The sequence below is a fragment of the Anguilla rostrata genome, chromosome 1, assembly GCF_018555375.3.
Source record: "Anguilla rostrata isolate EN2019 chromosome 1, ASM1855537v3, whole genome shotgun sequence".
NCBI classification, from domain to species: Eukaryota; Metazoa; Chordata; class Actinopteri; order Anguilliformes; family Anguillidae; genus Anguilla; species Anguilla rostrata.
In genome coordinates, this window is record NC_057933.1 from 10,239,696 (window position 1) to 10,264,607 (window position 24,912).

Consider the following 24,912-nt stretch of genomic DNA (forward strand, 5'->3'; position numbering starts at 1 on the left):
GATGCAGAGCTGACACATTCATGGGAAGATATGTAATGTTTTTAATGTTTATTTTCAAACTTGGGATTAATATCAAGGATACTTGCATGTCAGGGTGTCTTGTGGTGTCGCCTGTGTGAGATGTCAGGTGTCCACATACTTTAGGCCATGGTGTGTATTTTCTGGGTAGGTCAGCAAATAAGAGGTATTTTGTTTTATTTAAAGAAGGATTCACTTTTGAAAGGAAGTGGAATTGTGAAATATGCAGTGCCTAAGTAACAGGAAGTAGTGCTTATGAACATCTTGCATTTTTATAATCCATGTAGACTACAAGTGAAAGTGTGGGCGTTTGATCATTATGAAAGCTTTGGGGTATGTAACCATAGGGATGTATTGAATTGCTGAACCCTTTGAACATGCCTTCCATTGCATCATGGAGAATATAAACAGATATAATTGGAGTGCAATAATAAGTGAGGTATAATTACGGTTGAGGACCTGGACTTGTAACTCAAAAGTTGTGGGTTTGATTCCTAACTGGAGTAAGTGCCGAAATGCAATGCAACATAATTTTATACAATGACTGAATTGGCAGCAGTGAACGAGCTCTCCAGAGCATGCCTGTCCCAATGGAGTTATCACATGCAAACAAATAAACTGTAAAACAGTTGAAAAAATACACATCCCTCCAAATCTTGCATTTTTACACGGCTCAGCCTCTCATCAAAGTGCCCATAACTTGAGGTTGCGATCACGGACCGTGGGGTGAGGGTTGAGTTTGAGGATCCAAAAGGTGTGGGGTGGGGGTTGCGATCGTGGATACAGGGGGGAGGAGACCTACAGTACCCTCGGTTGAAAGCCCAGGCAGTATCATACATGAGGTTTTTTCCCTCTCACAGGGTACTTGATGTAGACTGTCAGTTAAATGGCTCAAATAACATTCTAACTGAATGCATCTGGTCAATATGTCTATATTTTGTTCTACTTATTTGTGTTGCTTCAGCAACTGAACTTACTAACCCACATGGTCATTTTTGTATTTTGCCATTTTAAATACTTGGAAAACAAGCCTTACAAATTCCTTTCCCTGTCTGCAAAATCACAACACAACTTTTGCTGTAAACTTTGTGTTCTGAGTCCATGAAATCAACAGGTTGTGCTCAGTTAGCTTGCTGTGGCTGTGGTTTTACTTGTCATAAAAATTAGGCACATTGTCCAAGTAGTTTGTGCCGTTGTTTTTTATATTCATGGTCGCAGGTCTCAACAATTTCTTTCAATATTTTATTTTCCTTATTAGCCTTTTCGCAGTATGCTTTCCTTTTGTTGAAGCAGGGAAATTGAATCTTCATTGAGCCAAGAGGTCTCTGCTGGTATTGTAGCTAATGAATATGAATTGCGTGTCTATGGAGAATTCCAGGTTATCGTATAGTACCGTGGGCATTTTTATTTTAATAAGACCAAGACATATGCAGGTGTAATGACCTCCAGAAATGCATTTCTTTACCCTGGTTGAAATATTCTGATCTGGTGCTCAATATTATGACTTTACATTTTTTACACTCTACACTGTGTAATACTCATCTGGGAAATTATATATGTGTGATTTCTCAGTTGTTCGTTTTTTGTGCATGTGCACCGTGTAGCCCTGCTGTGTACCTTCAGACTGGGCACCGCTAATGAAAGCTGCACTGGGTTTTCTGGGTAACGTGGTTCTTCCAGTGGAGCTCTCCCCTTGGGTGTATGGGTTGTTTGAGCACCTTGTCCATTTCCTTACAACTCACCCACCATTCATTAACTTGCCATACAGTTATAAACCCTGCATACTTTTTTTCAAGCTGCAAAGAGCTTTTTTTTTAGTTGGTCTTTAATCATTAATTTAATTGGCCATTTTGTATTATGGACATGACAAGTCAGGCTTACTTTTGCGGAACTGTCGATGCTACTCATTAACTTGAATGCATTATTGGTGTTTTTGCCCTTCAACTGTTTTTGTGAAGTTTAATGATTCAGTATTAACATTTTTCTGGTGCAAACTGCTTGCTGTCATACCTCTTGGCACTGTGTTCAGTGGTCTGCCACTGGTAATTATCAGTTCAAATCAAATGCATTCACAGGAGTAGAAACCTTAGATTAAATGCCCATAGTCAAGGCAGCTTAGATAGTGGAAACGGTTCAGAGACAACAGAGGGGCTGTAAAAATGTGGAATATGGAAAATAGAAATATTTAATATATGTCAAGAATCTTCCTTTTTAAGTCATTAGTACCTCAGTTTTTACAGAACGACTTCTATAATTCTGAAGCTACCCAATAGGGTTTGAGGAGGAGCAGAGAATGTGGATCCCCATCTTTACAGCTGCTGTAGGAGCTTCCTGTTTTCTCATAAATCCTGGGAGACTTTCAAGGTTGTGAATTTGGGGAGGATGGCAAAAGGAATGCACTCATGGTGTGGGCTGCTTCTCCACAGCCCACAAAGATGTCCTGTCCTCCCAGCTTCTGTGGGAGGCACTGACCTTTAGGTAATCCTAGGTTTGGGATATATCTATCTAAATATTTACCTTTTTATTTACCTCCTATAAAACAACCAAAAGCCATATTATCTGCCAGCTTTTGGGTGTTCTTGCTCAATAACCGTCCAGCTTGGCTGCTCCACCTGACTCCCAGCAGTAAGTTTGTTTGCATTTCTGTTGTGGGAGTTTTATCTACTGCCTACAGTATAATGTTTCTGACCACAGAGCATCTTTCAATTTTGACATGTCTGGTAGCGGCTACACCTGTCTGATGTATTTGTGTTTGTAGTTTGAGCAAGATGACTTGCCAGTTTTATTTACTAGTCAGCTTATATCAGAGAAAGGAATCTTGAAGCTTCCATTTTTGTTATTCCTGTACAACAGTTGAAGCATTAACAAATTCTGGGAAATGATGTTATTCATACACTGGTTTACATTTGGTTATAGCATAGACACAGTGCGAGGGTAAATGCTTATTTCCTAGCATGCGCTATTGGACGTATGTAAACTGCAGGTAGATCAGTAGCAGTGCCCATTCACAAAGAACTCAAGAACATCTTAGAACACTAAGTTCCTACAGATAGTGAGGAGAACGGATCTTCCAGAGAAGGTGGCTTTGCGAATTCACTTTTGCACTTTCGGGAGAGTTACTGTAAATTTCAGACCCTTAAAGCCAAGTATTCACTTTTTTTCCTAAATAAAGAATTATAGCAATATAAGAGGACCACAAGTTTTGAATTACATGCACTTACCTTTCAGGAAAAAACAGCTAATTATGGGGATTTGTGATACTTTGAGTATACTTTGAATTAATGAGTCAATAATGTTTTTAATGAGTGGCATTTGTGAAAATGCATTGCTGGACCAGCCTGCTGCTCCTGACTCTTAGCATAAATAACAGTGTTGTGTTGGCACAAATATATGGTGATGAGCATGATATTGAATGCAGATGCTCTGTTTTTGCTGTTTTAGCAGTCACTGGTCTATGCAAATAAATGACCTGGCCTTCAGTGGGGGGATTGCCTTTTCAAAAAAAGGTCGTTATCTCAAATAAGATTTATATGCTTCTATGACACGCATGAATTTTGGGTGCTGTAATTCTATAGGAAATCTATGTGATGCAAGGTTGCTATGGTGGCAAACCAAATTGCATGTAACTAGTGAGAAGCAAGTTAGCCTCTTCTCGTTTCACGCCACAGTAGCGGCATAAGGTGATAGGCTAGAATTAAAATGACGTGTGAAAGGGCTCTGAAAAAGGCATGTCTTAAACATGCCCATTTACCGCTGAATCACGGTGGCTTGTGGGAAAACAACTACCATAGCATGGGTTGGCCAACATGCTGCCTAACCAGGCTAATGTGCTGTGGAATTGCCTTGAGCTAGGCTCAAGAACAGCACAGCTCACTCAGAGCAAAGTTTGGTCATTGGAGACATGGTTTTCGGCCCTTCAAATAGGAGAGATTCAGTCGCATCAACAAACACTTCCATTTTCCAAATAACTGAAGCGTGTAATTTTCATCTTGGCTACATGGGTATTTGTGCTTGCACAGTAAATAAAGACAGTTCAACTTTAAGCTCTTGATCCTGGGCAAGCATTGCTTCTCCAGTTCTCATAAACAGTTTTGCCTCCTTCCCTATAATCTTGCTATATACTATACATCTCGGAGCTGCTGACAACCTCAATGTGTCCCTGGTGTTTATATTCTTTCCAAAGATGAGGAGGAGGAGAAGGAGGAGGAGGATGTCCTTATCAGAGCAATTCCATCTCAATGATACCGAGCAAACAAGCTTTCTAATGATGTTATAGAAACAGGAGGAGACGCGTGAAGTGGAAACTGTTTATCAGTTTTATTTTCCCTTGTGTACTTGAAATCAAATCCATCAAGGTTTAGCTGAATTCGGCACGGGGGGCTGTACTGTGTGACAGACTCACGAAGGATAGAGGTGGTAGGCAAAAAAATCCTCTTCGCATCACTTTTCTCCACCGTTGTCAGTTCACCTTTTATTTCAGAATTATGGCGTGAGAACTGTGACAGCCAGCTTTCTGCAGCTGACGTGAATGGGCTTTAGAGATTTCAGCGCTTGCAGGTGAAACCTTGCTTCAGTTTGCATCACAGTTATGAGTAAATTTAAACGGTTTAGAAAGAGTTGTTAAAAAAATATATTGGTAAAATAAATCTTGTAATTGTAGTGTAGCTCATTTGTATAGAATAAATTAATAAATGTCTGCTTAGGGAAAGTTAGCGCACACATACCACACTGTAGCTACTGACCCTCGATGTATACCAGCCGCAAAACTAGGGGAAAGTCTCGCGTATCTGTTAAGGAAATGTACAGCAGACAGCCATTTGAGTTTTAGTCAGACTAAGCCATACATGTGGTCTCTGTTTTATTGGAATGAATTATGTAGTGTGCTTCTGCCATCGGGTTAATGCTAGTTTAGTGTGTGAAGCAGAATTCAAGCCCTGACACACACACTGCACATTTTTTTAAATCCTGAGATAAGGACTGCAGAACTACCCTTTTGATTGCCCATCGACCTACCTGCTGCCTGCTACTCTTGGCAGGGCAACCTCTCCTTTCTCATTATTCATGAACATTTTTATAGTTCGGATTTCTGCTGTCTGTCCTTCTCCCCCCAATTTGTTCCAGCCGAGCTGGCCTGAAGACAGAAGTGGACCTGTTATCTAAGGTCTTCATGGACATGTTGCTCAGTGATTGGCAGCGGCATTGCGTCTGCTGAATTCACAAACATTTTTATGGAGGGGGGAGGGGAACATTTCTCCATTAATATTATGCTAAGCGTCCCTTTCAGCCCTGAGGGTTCAAACAAAGGTTTTTTTCGCGGTAACCTTACTCTTTCCTCATGAGCACAGCTTGTTTTTTTGTGGAGTGCTTATTGGCAGGATATTCTGGTAAGCATAAGCAAGATCAATGTGAAGATGGTAGGACCCAGATGGACATTGGTTCAAATCTCAGTGGGATTTGAGCCTACAGCTGTTGTATTGTACCCGTTCTTTATCTCACATTGGCTGAATTCTCCTGGATAAATGGAATCCCTTTAAATGTTATCATGCGCAGTGAACATGGAAACCTGTAATGGCAATGGCCAGTGTGGAAACGACTGGACTACAGCCTACCCATTAATGATGGTCGCATCTGACTGTCCCCTCCAGTTTAAGTCTCACACCAGTGCAAAACATTGATCATGAAGCTGCTCAGGTGTGGGACAATAACTGTGCGGGACGCCTCCTCGGGCCTTCTGTGACGACTCGCCCTTCACCGTGACCCGTCCCGCCACATCCTGCCGTGGATCTCCTCAGCGCACCCAGCTCTGCCTCCTTATGAAGATCACCCTCCCCCGCCCCCCCCCCCCTGCATATCTTCCAGGCCAGCGGAGATCAGGGTCGTGTAGAGTGCCTAATTTGAAAGGGCAGGCATTGTTACCGTCGCCCGCGTCAGTGTAATCAGCCGTCCTTGTCCGTGTCACCGCGAGCAACGGGATCGAGCGCCTCGGCGATTGGACTTAACGAGGAGGCTCTTTGAGATTGAGAACGTCCGAGCGCCTCTCGCGAGCACGCCCGTTACGATGCGGCGTGCTTCTTAATGAGCCTCTCGGAACGGGCCGACATCACACCTCCGCCGCAGGACGGAAATGCTGACAGCGGCTCCGGTTGAGTCTCCATTTGGCAGGCCGTTATTTATGTTGAAGGAGTGCACAGGTCAGTACCTTGCTTTTTCTAAGCTGTGCAAACACAAAGGGAAGTCTCGTCACTGTTCGAAGCTTTGTCACAGATTCAGGTGAAAAGATATTAATTGGCGCACCTCTGAGCTGAATTATTATTATTATTATTATGTGGTAAGAGGTAGGAGAGGGTTGACTTGACAAGGTCACAAGGCTTACAGGATTTATAATGGATTCGCCGAGCTTATGTGGAGTCAGGCTTCAGCCCCGATTCTTAAACAGATGGATTTGTCCTGTGGATTGCAGATTTGGATGTGCTCTGCAGTCAGATTTCAAATAATGAATTGTCATTTGGCAATTAGACTGCGGTGTTATGATTTTCTTTGTGGTGAATAACATGCTCCAAAGTTGTGCTTCATTTAAAAAAAATTATTTTATTTATTTCCAGTGGAAAATGTGTAATTTTATTTTTAAATGTTCTTTAAAAAAAGTGATTTAAAAAAATGTTCTCTACCCAATTTCGTGAGTGGTCTCACATTTAAACCAGACTGAAGATTGAGACCTGCACAAGTTCAACTGCGTTCACTAGCTACTGTATATCCATAACAGAAGGAAGGGTTCTTTACATGCATGCGATTCATTCCCTCCTGTTGTACATTTTTACCCTTGGTATCATCACTGTTTGAATTTGTCCCAGTCTGAGCAACGGTTCTATGTCGAATAAGTTTTTGTTTACTGCAGGAATGATTTTATTGAAGGTACTAAAGGAAGCTCAGTGCTTTTAAAAGCAGAGTAGTGTCACACATTCATTTAATAAATAAGTTTTATGATGCTTGTTTTAAATACCTTCCACACATATAGCTGCAAATATTCTGACTAACGATCAAACAGATATTGCTACATATCCGTGATATCGCCAGTGGACCAGCACTTGATTGCTAGTGGCGCAGCAGCATAGTCAGAGGTATTTGTGTAGTTGGGCCTGCATAGAACTAGGTGGGCCAGAACTACAGGTGTGGTGGTTCAGCAAAGGTAAATGGGGCGCCAGGATTCCATTTAGGTGACTGTATCCCACCTTGACCCACCCATCCCGTTGTGGTGGATGTGGTGATCCCATTGTGGACTGCAGCTATTGGTATACTATACCATAGTATTATAGCTTATATCAATGAAATGAAAATAGACCGTTCGCTTGTGTTCACTGTTGACAATTTAATATTTGAATCTTCACAAAAAAAAAAAATGAAGTATTTATTTTCAGTCCAAATTGAAAAGATTGGTTATTCACACAGACATGCTTTTTAATATTTTATTCCAGATTAAATTCTGGACCATCTTAATTAAATCAGTACTTCAGGTGACGCACGTCTTATGGGGAAAAAGTTGTGCTGTTTCATACGACGCTCTGTTTGTTAAAAGCCCTTTGTCCAGATCATGAATGCACTCAGGTAGCAAATAGCAAGTGGAAAATCCCTGGTGCCAGGCCTAGGCTTCTGCCTATTTGTATGTGTGTCACATTTTCTTAATTATAATAATATACTTGATGCTTTATCGGCAGTTTATCATGCTGGAGTAATGGCTGTATCATGGCGGGAGAGATCGTCACGGAAACCCCCGCGCGGGGATATTTTCATCATCGCTGCCGGTGTAGGAGCGTAATTGAGGGCCACAACGAGCTCGTCCTTTTGTGCGGTGGGCCGTTCGCTCATTAGAAGAACAGCACGCGCGAGACGTGCAGGCACTTGTGCCTCAACACTTGATGGGCTGTGTAATTGGGCTCAATGGAGAGAGAGAAGAAAAAGAAGGAAGAAGAAGAAGAAGAATGTACGCATTTGGTAATTGCACCCTTCCTGGCCTCAGACGAGTAGGATTTTCGCTGAATCTTGGAGGTCATTATACAGCGCTCTGTGGTGCAGTAAATGACTGGGTACCTGTGGCGAAGGAGGGTTCATTTGCCAGCTCTTGTGGCCTGCAATTTCCCGTCCTCCAGAAAATGGTTTCTGAAAGGGCTTCTCTGGAGGCACGGGTTCTGTTTCTAACGCATAGCCTACACCGTTCCGCGGCAAAACCTTCACTCCGCACCGTGGTATACTGGAATGGCACATAGCTCAGGAGTAAGCCGATTGTCTGGCAGTTGGAGGTTGCGGTTCAAACCCCGCCTGGCGTGTCAAGGTCCTGAGCAGAACTAACCCTAACTGCTCTGGCGAATGAGAGGCATCAATTGTAAAGCGCTTTGGATAAAAGCGCTATATAAATGCAGTCCATCCATACTGATCGAAACCACGTCTCGGCACAACGCTGTGGTGAACAGTGATTGAACGCCGCTCAGAAAATGGACTCCCTGCTTAGTATTAATGAAATATCGCTCTCGTCATTCTTTCCGTTCCAGGATTTATGGACGATTTCAGTCTTTTCGACTGACTCCACTTTTTAAGCACTGATTATCGTTTTCCCGAAAGCGTGTTCTGATTTACCCCCGCTCGTCTTTTCGTTAGCCTTAATTGATCGTTAGCCTTAATTGATGTTTTTAGCAGCAGGAAGTCATGATTCCTAATTGTAATTAAAAGTACAATAGATTTTCTATTAAAACTCAGTGATCATCAGACATGGTTATGAGGCGGATGATTTATGGTACTGTTTGACAGTTTAGCATTTATTAATGCTTTATCCTGGTGACAAAATTTCTATGGGACCAATCGAAGGTCAGCAGGAATTGTGAAGTTCTCTCTGTTGGTTTGGTGTTTTCTTTTGTTGCATTCTGTAAAATTCAGTCATTGTCCATTGCAAAACATTGTTGAACAGAATGAGGCGTTTGGTGGTTTCAGTCCAAGGCCATCTTCTCATTGATGGTAAGAGAGATAAAATCCACTCAGTCGAATCTAAAGTCCTTTTATACTTTCAAGGGATGGAAGCAGGTGGAAGAAGTAATTTCACTACGGTGGTGAAGCCACCATTCGGAGGTGCAACGCCCACAGTGCTGATGTTCTTCTTTAAAGAAAAAAAAAAAGATTTAATGTGGTACATTTACTGACTGCTGTCTTTCAAACATGCACTTCTAATGGCCGGTACCTTATGAAATTCGACAGCTTGTGTGAGTCATTTTCAGAGGTGCACCTCAGATTAAAAGCTGTCAACTGAGTGGTGACATACTGTAGCTGAACAAGAATAATGATTTCAGCATTTGTTTTTAGAACAGGAATGAAATTTAACCAAGTGCTACAATTATGTCTCATGTAAGAAGTTGCATATTTTAACACAGAACAGCTTGTACAAATTCATCGTTCGCTTTCGGTGGTACACAGCGCACTTGGGACAGAACGTTCGATGCTTCGGTTCAGTGCGTGATAAAGCTGAAGAGGGGGAGGACTTGATGGGTAAAGTGTTTTTTTTTCTGATGCTGAAGTCTGTCAGTATCTGTTTTCTCAGTTGCAACTCCAGTGTCAAAGAATCTTGTTGACTGCACCCCTCCACAAAGCTTTCAAGTTGAGTAAAATGACTCAAGGAAACATTTCAAAAAACGTGGCCAGGAGGGAATTCATATCAGTAGGCCTTTCAGGAGTTGGAGGTCTGCACTTGAGTGGGAAATGGGACTGGTGAGTCGTTTCAAGATGTATTTTGAAGCAACGAGGAAAAAGGGAAACATTGTCTGGCGTGTGCCGTCTAGCAGGCCCGCTCTGTGGTGTTCTCACACGTCTGTAGGAATCCACTTCCTGTTCAGCGCCTGGCTGTGACTGGTGACATTTTGCAGCGGTGCCCACCCCGTCCCGTTAGCATTCTCCCACGCGATTCTCCGCTTGGCGAGCTGTGGGATGGAGGAATCTGCCGTGACAAGCAGGGCAGGAGAGAATTACTGACATTGGGGAGGGGGAGAACCCTGTCCCTCCCCTTCCCCCGCCCCCCTGCTCTCATACTGTCAATGGGAAAAAGTGCCAAGAATAAGGCGTGAGGCTGACAAGGTGGTCAATTCAGAAGATTGAGTTCAAGAAGTTTGTGTAACTGCCTGTGCTCTGCTTTCATAGATTATAAGATGTCAGAAGTTCATTATGTTAGGAACATTTGTTAAAAATATCTCCTAAATGTACAGTCTTGGGAAATGTGCCCCCCCCCCCCCTAACCACATAGACTAGTGTCAGAGATTAGTTTGAATATGCAAGGGCGTTTGGGTGGCTCATGCTGTAAAGACACTCGTTCTGAAGTCCCAGTCGGACCATTGCCAGCTAGGGGCAGAGGACCGCATTGGGAGAGGCAACAATTGGCTGTCATCAGGGAACTGACAGGGGGTAAGTCGGCTAATTCCGTTCCCTCTCCTTCTGCAGTGAGCAGGAGCTCAACTTCGTTGAGTTTGGGTTGGGTAAAAATTGGGATAAAATCAGGGATAAAATTCAAATGAAAAAAAAACTTCAGTGTATCATTATCTTAATAACCAACTGGAATTTAATCTCCCCAAACCTTTGTGGTTTTTGCTTAAATTTGGCTGCTTGTAAGGCTGTATCAAACCAGCCCTTATTCAAAGTGCTGCTCCATGGCCGTCACCTTGTCTATGACATCATCGACACGCACAGGTCAGTTAGAGCGGCCTCTCTTGCTCTACAGATGGCTGCCCTACTGCCCTGCTGCCCCGCCTCTGCGGTTCACATTAGGCTATTGCACTCTTTCCATTCCACGCTGTTGGCCAAATTCCTCCTCCTTTGTTTTTTCCTCGTGTTGTACAGGACTCGCCCTTGCAGTATTGATATCGTGGGGGTGAAGTTGAAGTTCAGCAGAATGTTTAAAGTAGGAGTTTCCCTTCATGGTGGGACTCACACATTGAACAAGGTCAGATTTTTGTTGGGAAAGTCATTTAAGACTGTCAAAACAAGAATATGGCCTCTGCGTTTCACCGAGCCATCTCGGCCTGAGACGCAGAATGTTTGGATCGTTCTAATAAAGTTCTTTAGTGAAGCGTGGGGTTCTTTGAAGTCCTGCTATCTTTGTGTCATTGCTAAATAAGCATTTTATTCAATATCATTTTATCCACAATCAGCAATATTTGATAAAACATTCTTTGTGGGTTTATTTTTTACCACTTGCCTGGTCCTTCTGTTTTCTGGAATATTGTTTTCTCGATTATTATCATGGAAATGATGAGGGTTTGAAGATAACACACAAACCTTCTAAATGTTAAAATAAGCAGCACATAAATAGATTATTCATGCACTATTATGCTTTCTGAATGTAATGTTCGTAGTTACTTTGGAAGCTCCTGTGCGCTCCTGGAGGGAATTTCATACATAATAACTTCACCACTAAATTCTTGAGGTTGGCGGTGGGTATTGGAGAGCAATAGAGAATGTAAATGCCATTCAAATAAATCCATTCAGCCTCTCGCGAGCGGATTAGTCTCCCGTGGAAAACTTCATCAGAACAGGGTGGAAAAAAGCGCAGTTCTTTGTTCCCTCAAATCCCCTGGCAGCCTGACCGTACCGTAATGGAACTAACTGCGTTTGTATTATGGATATCATTATTGTCACACACACACACACACACACACTCCCTGTCCTTAAATTGCATCGCTGAACTGATGGCCGTGACTGCACCGGGATCTCGGAGCGGAGCGGAGCGGGGCCCGATACAGAAAAAGGAGCGTTTGAAATGGTGAACGCGGGGCTGGCCGCGTCCCTCAAACCGAAACGGAAAGAGGGGGATTAGAGGCGGCGAGCGGAGGGGCACGGAGTCGGGTTATTCTCCGGTGGAACATTCATATTCCTGGCAGTCCTGTGTAGTGTTCTGCCTGTACAGTTAACTCAGTCATTCACAGTCATCTGAGCGCATTTAGCCTTAAAAGGGCCCAGATGGGACCTAAATAAACGTATGCTAAGCCACATTTGGGAAGCATCGTGCCTTCTCTGAAGTCTGAGTTCATTGTTTGGGCCTGCATGTGGGCACTGAATGCACAAGTGCTCATGAATATGCTGTATAAGCACAATCTGTAGGTTTTTTGGTATTGGGAGACGGCGTTCTCTGTGATCCAGGCTTGAAAGATGTGCCGCACTCAGTCTCATTATTAAGCATGCCTCTGCCCTACAGGTGCATGGAGAGATAGGCTGAGTACAGTGGAGGGGGGCCTGCTCTTCTCACACTCCTCAGAGAGAAACCGTATAGTCAAAGTCGCATTATCTCAGGAGTAGGCATAAGGTTGCGTTGACTTCTGTAATTCAAACAAGGCTCTCAGCAGGAAGCACTCTTCTGAATAGCCTCAATACATTCTGTTCTTCTGAGACCCTATGCATGAGCAACATGGCGAATGAGTTTGGAAAGTTTTTGCCTCCTTGTCAAAAATTGATTGCAGTTGGGGTAGTGGGAGTGGGGAGGGCGAGGGGGAAGGGGGGTTGATACTGTAACAGTAATCAGGTATCAAGGCAGAATGTTCAGAGCCAAACTGTAGGACACTGCTTTGAATTTATCAAGTTAAATTAACGTGACGGAGTTGAAATGAGCACCAGCTGGCCTCCCCAGCTGCCTCGCGCCCTGCCGGGATGATCTGCCAGTAGGCAGCCTCTCTTTAATGTCTTGGCAGGGCTCACCTGTATCAAGTTCCCCTTTTTTTTGCGTATAATGGGCTCCTTGCTGTAGAACTCTGAAGGGCAAGACCCCTCCTGCTGCTCAAGTCTGTGGTGTCACTCTCGTATGGCGGCATTTAAAAGAGCAGAGGTGGAACACCCCTCCCAAAAAGCGCTTCCAAGTGCCTCGACTTTGGCTACTGTTTGCCCCTCTGAGACAGTGCCCATGATTGTGCCCCGTCCAGGACCCTGTGAGAGGCCGGCTTTGTCGGAGCATGTGATCGGGGGGGTGGGGGGGGGCGCCCTCCTCTCTGCGTTTTGTTTATTGTGCGCGTCGCGTGGAACATTCTAGTCAAACGCCCCACCCCGCTTTGTTCGGGCGGGCCTCGCGGGCCGGTCGGCACAGGGCCCCTTTGTTGTTTTTTTGCTGGAATGGTAGTCGTGGAAACAATAGAAAGGGGATGAAAAAACAATGAGAGTGGGGGGTGGGGGGCAGGGGGCGACGCACCTCCCTCGCGGACACGCGGACGGATGGATTACGAGCCAGCGGACGGCTCCGTGAGGAGGCGGGGAGGACGGCGGCGGCGGCGGCCTCTCGCAGTGGTGCCATTGTTCGCGCCGCGGCGACGGATCGGCCCAAAAAGCGCACAACAATCGCTTGTCGGTTTGAACACCCTCCGCTATTTTGGGCTGTCAGTAGAAGAATGCCTTCTCTCTTCGGATCTGCATGCTTTTGCCTCAGAGGCACAGATCGCACTACCTCTCTATCAGACCCATGTTTTGGTGCAATAGGGAAGATGGTACAGTGCTTGAGTAACTGATGTATGTATACGAGGCTGTTCATTTGTTGAAACGGTTTATCATCAAGTTCATTCATCACAAAAGTTGAAATACTGTATGTGACAAGCTGAAAAATTAATCATTTTTTTTCTTTGTGATTTACCCTAGGGTTTTTTGCATTTTTTTGCCAGTCATATAATCCAGCCATTTCTGTGCAACGTGTGTACACTGCTGAAACAAGGCAAATTGGCATTATTATTAGCCAACCACTAATTGCAGTCCTGCCTCAATGGTTTTTGGAACAGGGGTGTCAGACTCCAGTCCTGCAGGGCCACTGTGTCTGTGGTTATTTCTGGGTTCCTTTTAAACAGAAGCCAATTAAGGCCTTGAGAACAAGATGTGAGAACAAGGCCTTGAGAAGAAGACTCTTCAGCCAATCAATGACTTAAATTAATAATCTGTGCTGAAACACACTGAAAACCAGCAGACACTGTGACCCTCCAGGACTGGAGTTTGACACCCCTGTTTTGTGACTGCCTAACACAACCCCCCTGTTTTGTGACTGCCTAACACAACCCCTTCCTCATTCCCCCTTACAGCCATGAATCGTTGCATCCCCTACATCCAAGATCCAGCCTCCGGTTTTTCCTAGATCCCCTCGCACGGTCGTTCGCTCAGACAGGGCTCCGGGGCGTGGCCTCTCTCTCTCTCAGTGACCCGCCTGCGTCTCTCACAGGGAACAGCATACTGCACTCGGCGGCGGACAGCGTGACCAGCGCCGTGCAGAAGGCCAGCCAGGCCCTGAACGAGCGCGGGGAGCGGCTGGGGCGTGCCGAGGAGAAGACGGGGGACATGATGAACAGCGCCCAGCAGTTTGCCGACACAGCTCACAAGGTGAGCGCTCCGGTTCCAGCCTGCAGGGGGCCACCATCTCCCTGAATCCTGCAGGGCCACCATCTCTCTGAATCCTGCAGGGCCACAGGCCCTCTGAATCCTGCAGGGCCACAGTCTCTCTGAATCCCTCTCTGAATCCTGCAGGGCCACAGTCTCTCTGAATCCTGCAGGGCCACAGGCCCTCTGAATCCTGCAGGGCCACAGTCTCTCTGAATCCTGCAGGGCCACAGGCCCTCTGAATCCCTCTCTGAATCCTGCAGGGCCACAGGCCCTCTGAATCCCTCTCTGAATCCTGCAGGGCCACAGGCCCTCTGAATCCCTCTCTGAATCCTGCAGGGCCACAGTCTCTCTGAATCCCTCTCTGAATCCTGCAGGGCCACAGGCCCTCTGAATCCCTCTCTGAATTCTGCAGGGCCACAGGCCCTCCGAATCCCTCTCTGAATCCTGCAGGGCCACAGGCCCTCTGAATCCCTCTCTGAATCCTGCAGGGCCACAGTCTCTCTGAATCCCCCTCTGAATCTGGCAGGGCAACAGTGTAACAAGCTTCATCTCTGTCGTGCTTGTTTCACCCCTCAGTCTGTAAAACAGAACACAGAGTCCTGGTAGGCAGTTATGGGGTCAGATGCAGTGTAGCCAGGAACCCCATTCAGATCCATATTAATTGTGGTCTGCATCCGTAACGATCTGTGGTCTTATTAGCTATGTCTCAAAATATTCTATTAATCATAATGGAACAGATCTCCGAGTTCTGTTCACAGCACGGACAGAAGCAAACTTGTTTTGGCAAATAGAAATGTTCTGGATCTCTTGGCTTGGTTAATTGCCATTGGAGTTATCTGCTGCATCGCAGTTCTTGCTTCTTGTTGTAATGCTTTCCCATTATTTTCCATCTCTATTTGTCATCCCGTGATCCTGTTGATCGTTTCAGGGCGTGTCGTTGCGGTCGTGTCGTTAGTCGTAGTGTTGAGTGAGACGCATTTTGCGGCCGAGTCAAACCCGTGACCCTGGGGAAATAATCGCTGGATATAATCACTCTACGTTGCTGCCGTGCATCACACCGAACTAACGCTTACGGAACCCAATGACTGCACATCGTGTTCTTTTTACGAATGTGGCCGAGCTGCATGACTCGCAGTGCCCACCGGGATAACTGGCCGCGCCTCGTTCGCGGCTGACGGCGGTGTTTACGCCGCCGATGCCGTGTTCTACTTGTTAGCGTCTCTCTCTCTCTCTCGTTCTCCCCAGTGCCGTCGGAGTTTCGGAAACGTCCTCTTGAGGGGCTGTTAGAATGGCTTCTTTCGAGCGCGTCCATCCCATTCCACGGGGACTAATCGCCCTGGTGCTGTTAATATGCATAAGCATAATTTGATTTGTGTTGGGAAAATGGCGAAAAAAAAAGAAAGAAATGAAAACTAGTGTTAGATTTGCTGCTTGCGCATGCCGAGCACGACTCCCTCGTTTATAACGTACGGTGTTAAAGCCGCGTTTTCCCTTCGCACTTGTTTAAGCGGAGTCTCTCCCCGCCACGCCCCCAAAGGACACGCATTCCGCACCGACGTGCTGCTGAGGGAGGCGTGCCTTAATCAAGTTGTTTATTAATGGGTCCGTTTTGCGCTTGGTAGGATAAATGAATAAATAACGGGCTAATGTTTCAGCGCGGAGTCCGGCTAATTGAGGCCCATTTGCACGGACTCCCACGCCCCTCGGCCTTTTGCAGATGAACTCTTTGCGGAGTCATATTACTCAGTGGTTGAGAGAAACTGCCTGGCTCTTACCTTTAAAATTGATTGTGAAATTGCAATATTGACGGCCTCACTGTCTTTCAGTTCTTGGTCTTCTCTAGCAATTAATTGCCTCATTTTTCTTTTTACTATTTAGCCAATTCAATTTCTTGCGATATCAACTGAGAATTTCCCAAGCATTCTGTCTGTAAGCTTTAGGGACTTTGCTGGCTACGGGCTGTGGTCCTGTCTGAAGCAGCGAGCGTTGTGAAACGCGGACCTGCAGGCAGATGCGTTCGTGTCGTTTTGTTGCCCCCACTTGTTAGTTCTGAGTATTGCCTCTGAGTGCCTCTTTCTCTGCCTAAACGGGAAAGAGGGCCGGGCTCCCAGCCCCCTCTGCTGCCTGTAAGATGTTGCGGGTCCGAACATTCGTTTTCACGCATGCCGTTGCTTTCTGCTTCATCGCCAGTTTTATGCACCCTGCCTTCCCATCGTTTGAAATCATTTCTTGACCTTAGTCATCATTTCCGTGCGTAAAGCAGTTTTTTTTTTTTTCATTTCCTCTCGTTGTTAGTGGGGAACATAGTGGTTTGACATTTCGAAAGTATAGAAACTTCTTGGAAAGCTTACTTGTGGTCTCTAATGCAGTGAAAACCCTGCATACGTTTTTCAGTTACTGCAGAATTTGCATATCACAGAGCTATAGGCTTTCAATTTAACCCACCTTGAGGTTCCCCCATCCCTATCTGTGAATCTGGCTTATCTGTCCACCTGACCTTCTTTTTTTGGCCTGTGATAGGAGTTCATGTCAGGAGAAGGGATTTTTGATTGGCTGAAAATGACCTGTTGTGCTCCTGCTCTTCTCTCATCTCTCCCTACAGCTTGCCATGAAGCACAAGAGTTAAAAGCATTGCCAAATCTCTGGGGGATCTGCCAGGGGCGTGAGCTGCACAGGCCCAAGACGCGCTTCACAGTTTATTCTTTTTAAGAATTGTAATAATTGTATTAATAACGATAACGATCTTTGATTTGTATCCTTGGACGTTCAGTGTTCGTTACGAGTGACGGTTTGAAGATTAGCACAGCTGAGGAGTTGAGGACCAACTTGACTGTCATCCGTCCCCCCCGTCCTTCCTCTGTACTGTCCGAGCTAGACGACAACATGGAGACTTTCCCCCAGCAAACTGTCCCTCTCTTCAGAGGAACGGGGCCTTCACAGTCCACTGTCTGTGGCAGCCCCGCAACCTCCAAGAGCTGGGCTGACCTGCACCAGGGGAACTGCGAGTCACATGACGCAGTGTGACCAATTACACTGCAGCTCATGTTCATCATGGCAACAACTCTTTGTTAGTAGCATTTGTAATGCCAGGGAGAGTAGTCGTTCCAACATTTCAGTCCTTGTTTTGATTTGAAAAATGTGGTTTTTATCTCTTTACTTCTGACAAGTCAGGAATTTATTTATTTCTTTGTTTTCCAGTATTTTTAAATGAAAGGCAAATGCAGAGTGAGGTTTTAAAAAAACTTTTTTGACACGTTTTAGATGGATGTTAAATGAGGAGATGGATAAGCTGCTCTGCAGCATGGGAACAGTAAAATCTGAAGAGATTGAGAAGCTTTATGAATAAGCATATAGTTACATTATTAATATATTTACCTCATGACAGGGGAACCTCCCAACTTAAACTCCAGTTGGCACTATTAAATGGAAAAGGCACACTCTTCTCTTATTCAGATCTGTAATACCTGCTATAAAATAGAATAAAGAAACACTAAAAATAAATGCACCTTCATTTGTTACATTTTCATGCTTTGAACTGAATTTTGTATGAGTATTTATTGTGTACGTATTAAATAATTTGGATTAGTTTAGAACTTGAACTTTAATGCTTCACCAGCAGTTTAAAAGCAAAAAAACTGGTTGTTATTTTAAGGAGGTACGTTTCTGTAACAGTAATGAGGTTGTTTAATGATTTGGTTCAGTTTTTTTCTATGGAAAACAGGTTTTATGGTTGAGTATGTTATGGAGAAGTTTCTATGTATTTTAGAATCATTTTAAAATTGAACAACCAATTTTAATTACATGCAAAAATCTTGGAATTAACTTTTCATAACACACAAATAACTTTTAAATCCTTAATGAGCCCCAATGTTCCACATAAAGCTGTTTACGTTCATGCCTAATCCCAAACAATTGATATTTATCCCAATTTGAAGTAAAATATGTATGTTTAATATTATAGTTGAATTTGTTATTTTTCAGAAATGTCTTTTTTCTTTGAGGAATTGGCTGTAACCTGTCCTATACCATGTCATACTGAATAGGTCAAATATCAGGATCAGCGTCTCGATTTTACTCGATTTAACTGTGTTTACTGAATATGTGATGTTAGTCACATCATCTTTAATTTTTTTTTTTTTTTACTGACATTTCAATAGAGAAACATTTTTAATTCCAGAAAAAAGTGCCAACTTTGTTTTATCTTTCGTTAAATTATGTTTTACTTAGCATTGTAGCAGACTTTACAGAATACGTTATTTAACAGTAACCCAAGTTGACTGTTCAGCTGAGCTTCGTGTGAAGGTGCCTCATGGTGCAGTATTTATTCTTTTGGTGTTTGTCATGTGTACACCTCAAACATATGTGGAGCAGTGTAGGCAGGAACAGACCACTGTGTCATACATAATTGGTCTGTGCTGTGGTTGTAAATTTGGCGATGCATGTACAGTAAATTGTGCTGCTGGTGCGAGTTCAGAGTTTATATAGAGCCTTGGTAGTGAGGATAGAACCTTTTCTTTTTGTCCGTTTTAAAATAAAAAAAATACTGTGCATACATACAATTTTATTCCATAGAGCACTCTCCAGTTCTATCAAACTATGAAACGAGACACCTGTAAGTCTTTTGGAATTTTTTCATGTTTCTGTCAGGTTGTACTGTACTGTAAAATATCCATATCTTTCAACATTATAGACTGCATTTTACATTTTGTGATTATAAAGATTTGTTGATATTCAGCTTAAATTTAGTTTCTGACTATAGCTGGTGATTATGGCAGATAGAAGCACCAATCCCCAATGCCTTTAGTTGTATTTTTGCATTGTTATGTCTGACCACAAGGGGGCGATCTTCTGTGTCATCGTTGTAAATACGCCAGATTTGATTCTCTGATAACAACAACTGCATTTGTTCACTTTATTCTTGTCATTATGATTGCCCTTGGTTCTTTTGTTCTGCCAGATAGGCCTTCTGCATGGTAATTTTTGTCTTATACAGTGAAGAGCTAAGAGATGAGAACTTGTCCTATTGAGATGCACCCAGTTATTGCCTGTGTCATAGCATTACATTACATTACATTACAGGCATTTAGCAGAAGCTCTTATCCAGAGCGACTTACACAACTTTTTTACATAGCATTTTACATTGTATCCATTTATACAGCTGGATATATACTGAAGCAATTTCGGTTAAGTACCTTGCTCAAGGGTACAACGGCAGTGTCCTACCCAGGAATCGAACCTGTGACCTTTGGGTTACAAGTCCAGTTACTTACCCACTGTGCTACACGCCGTCCTCCAGCATGGCAGGCCTTCGTAAGAAAGTTGGTGTTGTTTTGATCAGGCCTTTTTTTACCTGGTGTTACTCCGTGACAGAGTTCCAGGTATTTTCCATTGGATATCGGGAAACGCATGTAGGTACTGAAGTTAAAACGCATGTAGGTACTGATTTACAGATTAAGGGCTGCCTGTGGTCTAGGTAAAATGTTGTGTGCATTTACCTTTTTTTATCAGAAGCATCACATCTCTTGCAATTGCTGGGATGTTGCTCTTATGAAGTATCTGTGGTGAAGGATAGCATTAGCTCTTTAAAATTTGACTTGGCTGTTCTTAACCTAACCCATATTCAGCACTAAATATCCCATCCCATAACAGCTCCCTTTGAAGCATACCCACACACAAGGATTTTATTTGGGTTTGAACTACTGTTAGTCTTCTGACTACGCCTGTTATTAATTCATCTCAGATCCAGAGAACATTATTTTTGCTTCATACATGATTTAATTCATATCAGTATTTTCAATTTCTTTGAGTAATTTGAGTAATCTTAGCTGTTTTTTTTTTCTTTTTTGTATGAAAGGATACACTGATTTGGGTGCTTGTGATAATGTAGGTAGCCAGAGTACTTTTCCCTGAGCCAACACCTCAAAAAGTGCACAACAGCAAGAGACCCTTTATTGAGGCGAGATGCACTACTTTGCCTCCTGTCATTCCATTGTATTGAATGTCTGGTGCAGGGAGATGAGAGCTGAAGTTTGTGCCTGTTTTTCTTCTTTTTCTTCTGGGAATTAAGGAACTCAAAGTTCTCTTCAGTACTAGACACTGGTGTTATGGACATGCCTGGTCAAAATCTAAATTATTGCCGCAGAATCTGGTTGCCAAGTGCCATATGTTGAGGAAGCGAGTCTGTTGTTGTTGACATCACTTTTGGAATATCCACAGATCAGAGCATCTGGAGTAAGTTAACTAATCCTTGATGAGTGCTGCGATGACGGTATCGCTCTCAGGATGTAGCTCATGACAGCAGTCTGTACTTTACGTTGTTGTAACACATTGTTATCATTTATGTGAATTCAGTTTTTTTTAAATGTGGTATGTTTTAAGCAGAGTGAATAAGATAATGTTAACTTTGTTGATGTTGTGTGTGCTTAGCTAATACTTAGTGCATCAGTATTTTATTGGTAGATAGTCAGTCAGGTAACTTACCTGATGGCTGGCTCTTAACAAAGCTAACAGTAGCTAAGCCTGAGGATTCTTTAGGCAGCTATGCTTTCAAGCATTATCAGGACATCTGTGGTTCCATGTATGTTGGTGTGTTTAGCTGTGTTTAGAGTTGGCTAAAACTAAAATGTAGAGTACTCCCTCTCCACAATGATCAAATGTGACAGCAACAGAGCTCGACAAAAGAATACATTTTGCTTGTTCATTGTTGGGCAAATAGCACTAGCTAGTTAAAATAATCAAATGCAGGATTTAATATGTTTTATAGATCTTTGACTGTATTGCCTTGTTGTCAGTATATCTATGTAAAAACAAATGGTTTCACCTGGGTAACTCAGAGAGTGATTCAGAACAGTCCGCTTCTCAGTTTGTAATATGCCGGTAAGTCAGACTTTAGGAAGCACTCGCCATTTTGTGAACGTGACAAACATCAAATGCATTTTTTTCATTTTGTTATTTAGGCCAAGGCTAGTCACCCCTGGTCCTCGAGTTCCAGAGGTATTTCGGCTTTTGTTCTCCCCGAAGCTTGATTTGTATGATGGCTCATAGCAGTCAGAGCCTGGATATTCAGAAACTGAATTGGTGACATGCTGAGTTCCTTTGGCATGCCGTCACCTGAATTCATTAAGCAAAATAATTACTTCATTTCAGTAGGCAGGGGTTCAAATAAAGAATAAGCCAGAAACGTATCTGATACCGCTGGGACCAGGGAGCATAAGTTTGATATAGGCTGCTTTGTTCTCTTTGCTTTTTGTATCTGTGATCGGGGGAGAGTCTCCTTGTGTCCTAGATTCTTTGCACGGTCTGATAGGACTGTTGTAAAAACGTACAAATAAATGTAAATTTGAAGTTTAACAAGGGGTCTCTGACTATATCAAAGTAACCATAGTTGTTTGGGGGAGTTGAGGTAGCCAGCTGGCAACCATAACAATACTCTAACTATGTCATAATATGGTTTTTGCATTTCATCATGGTTATACTTGTGTGAACTGTTTGGACTGTTGTACATTCCCATTGGAGATGACTGTATGAAAAGCCAGCTTTGCCTTTATGTTCACCTTAAATTTTAATTCCTATTTATTTCCTGTATCTTGTGACACAGGTAGACCTGACATATTCTAAGTGCAATGATTCTAAGTCAGTGCCTTTTACTAACTTAGTGTTTCCACGACTATGACCCAAGTTACAAACATTTTATTGTTGTTGTTGTGCTTTGTTTGTGTATGTACACAGTATTTAAGAGCATGCAAGGTGACCCAGGGTAACTGCGTGAGAGTGAAACTTCATCTAAAACCAAAATGTAAAGGCAAGTAAAGTGTCCTGTACTTAATGAAGTCTGGGACTGGGCTTAAGATGTTCATTATTACTGTCTACCGTGATTTAGAAATGGAAGACTGTTTATGTTTCTGCTTATGCAGCTATGAAGGATGCAGTGTGTGGAAATATAAAAATGCATGTGTACCATGGGTGCTTAATAAAGTAGAATTTTTACCTGAAAGTATTTCCTCAAAAACATCATTGACTTAAACTGTGCTCACTTTGCATCCTAACGCATTAGGGAGAGATTTAGGAATTCACGGAGAAATGTGAGGGCAGGGCAGTCCCAGGGTGTCATCAGGGTTCATTGCTTTATTTGCCTTAAAAATATTGTTCTTTCTCACTTTATGGTTCACTGATGATCTGGTGCTGATCTGATGCCTGTACTGAAGTACGTTATTATTATTATTATCATTATTATTATTATTTGCTTGTCCTCACCTACACAAATGCATTGGTATAGCTCCAGGAAAGGCTCTGTTCAAAGTATAACGAGCAGTATAACTGATACAAAACAAGGCATCCCTTGAATCTCCATGATCTAAATGGTAAAAATCTAGGGAGTTGCTGCCAAAGATCACTCCAGATTTGACGTATTTTTGAAGGAAAACTGCTCATTTTTCATTCTCATCTGTAAGATTTGGGACTCTAAAGGTTTGTCAAGCTCGGAATTAAGAAGGCAACAATGTTTAGTGATATTCTTGATCATTAATTCTAAATACTTGCAACAGACGTTATTGCAAACTACTTACTCCTTTTCATAGTTTTAACTAAGTAACAGTTACATGTATTTGGTCTATTAAATTGACTACAGTTTTGAGGTACTGTAGATGCTAAACCTATTAACGTTTTGTAAAAAAAAAATGCAATAAATGGGACCACCAGGGTTTAGTGTTCAAGCGGACTGGTAGGAACGTATAACCCTTTACTTTGTTTATTTGTTTGTTACGTCGTTAGCATGGTACAGCATGTAAATGGTAGGCTACGCAACTGAGAGTCGAGCATCTTGGTGTTCTGCTGTAGAACCGAAACCTGCAGTTCTCAACTGAAACACTAGAGGGCCCCGTAGCATAGGAAGTGACAAGTCAACTTCATTCCATGACTGTAATTGAAACAAATGGGGTTTATAAGCGTGATTGTTTAAATTATTATTCACAGGTCAGGTTTTATGTAATGTTCATTACATTCAAAGGGCTGTGGGCAAGCTCTAAAGCCCCTGTTTTAGTTTCTGAAAAATAGCTGACAAATAACAAATTTTAAATACAACCAAAAGTTTACCTTATGCCAAATACATCAAATTCCAGGTTTTATACAGTAAGAAGCAGTTTGAGTGTCACTGCCTTTACTATTTCATGAATTTTTAAATTTATGGTCAGTCACTTCAGTTGTCAGTGTTCTAGACATGACATAGACAAGTACATTTTGTGGGGTCTTGCCTCTAGAAATAGTGACCTTATCAAAGACAATTATAGAAAAGTGCAACAAAACCACATGTGTGTTTCCATTAAATCTTTGTGGTCAAATTATGCATAATTAAGACTTAGCCCTTGTTAGAAACAATACACGTAAATCAGGTTGTTTCATATGGAAGAATGTATTTGTAAAATGTCAGATTCATATATCTAGTTACCATGTCATTTATATTCAATCTAATTGAATCAGATAGGTCACATTTAGTCTTGGAGAACTGCAGATGTGTATTGTGATAAATGTGTAAAATTCTGCTGATGTTTTTCTCTTGTTTTAACTGTTGGAGATGTACATGCAAGCGTGTTTTACCAAAAAACTGTCCCCTTCAAAAAGTGTCGCCGTCTCTGTCTTAAGTTCAGTTTGAACACTATGACTTGATTGTGAAAGCTCTTTCAGAATCTCTGGTGCAGTCAGTTACCTTTCAGGAAAGCCTTCCTTCTGGGGGTGCAGGATATCAGGGGTGCATCTGTACTGGCTAAAAATAGCTTCAAATGAAAGGTATCCTAATCATATTCATCTGAAAGTCTTATTTATTATTTATTTTTAAAGCTATGCTTTGAAATCTCTGTAGCTCCTTAGACTCATGCTCTCTGCTTAATGATAAAGCAAGTTTAAATGTTTTGTTACTCAAATATATATTTATTACATTTTCCGTCTCGAATTGGCACCTGTGCTGATGTTATTCTTTTATGAATACAGAAGCTGGAATTCCGTTTGCATTTGGGCTGTATAATGCAACATGGAGCGGCATTGGGCATTGGACAACACAGACAGATAAATATCAGTTATAGGCCCAGAATTTCAATATCATGCATCCCTGCTCTCTTCCTTCCGTCCCCTATCTTTGCTAAAATCCTAATCCTTAACCAAAGGAGACACTGTTTGATAGCGACAGTACGAGGTGGAACATGGATTTGTGCTGTACAGCGTGTCTGTGCTACCGTTACATCAGTGAGACTGTTGTTGCAAAAATGGTCCTCATTAAACATTGTATGATGTGGAACATTCTTGTTGTTCTGGTATTTTTTAAAAATCTGCAACATAAGACAATAAAAGCATTGCAACTGAAATGGTTTCGGATATGAATCTGGCAAAGTTCACAGAACCTACTTTGAGATGTAGGACTGGTGTTTGACCAGTGCGCTTGTTTGCAGTAGATGCATTGCTCCTTTAATGGTCAGTGCTGTTGCATTTACAGTTCTAATCATTAATTTATATATGGTGTTGATTTTTTTTTTCAGGTAG

General features: G+C 42.7%; 1 protein-coding gene across 3 annotated transcripts in view; it reads left to right on the top strand.

Annotated features, from left to right (window-relative positions):
• The window catches only part of stxbp6 (syntaxin binding protein 6 (amisyn)), a 79,400-nt gene extending 54,730 nt beyond the window's left edge, over window positions 1–24,670 (top strand). For all 3 annotated transcript variants that reach the window (XM_064321512.1, XM_064321504.1, XM_064321518.1), the window contains 2 exons: window positions 14,228–14,385; window positions 16,988–24,670. In XM_064321512.1, the coding sequence (XP_064177582.1) occupies window positions 14,228–14,385; window positions 16,988–17,011 (182 nt within the window). In that variant the 3' untranslated portion in view covers window positions 17,012–24,670. The remainder of the gene's footprint in view (window positions 1–14,227; window positions 14,386–16,987) is intronic.
• Window positions 24,671–24,912: the final 242 nt, after the last annotated feature.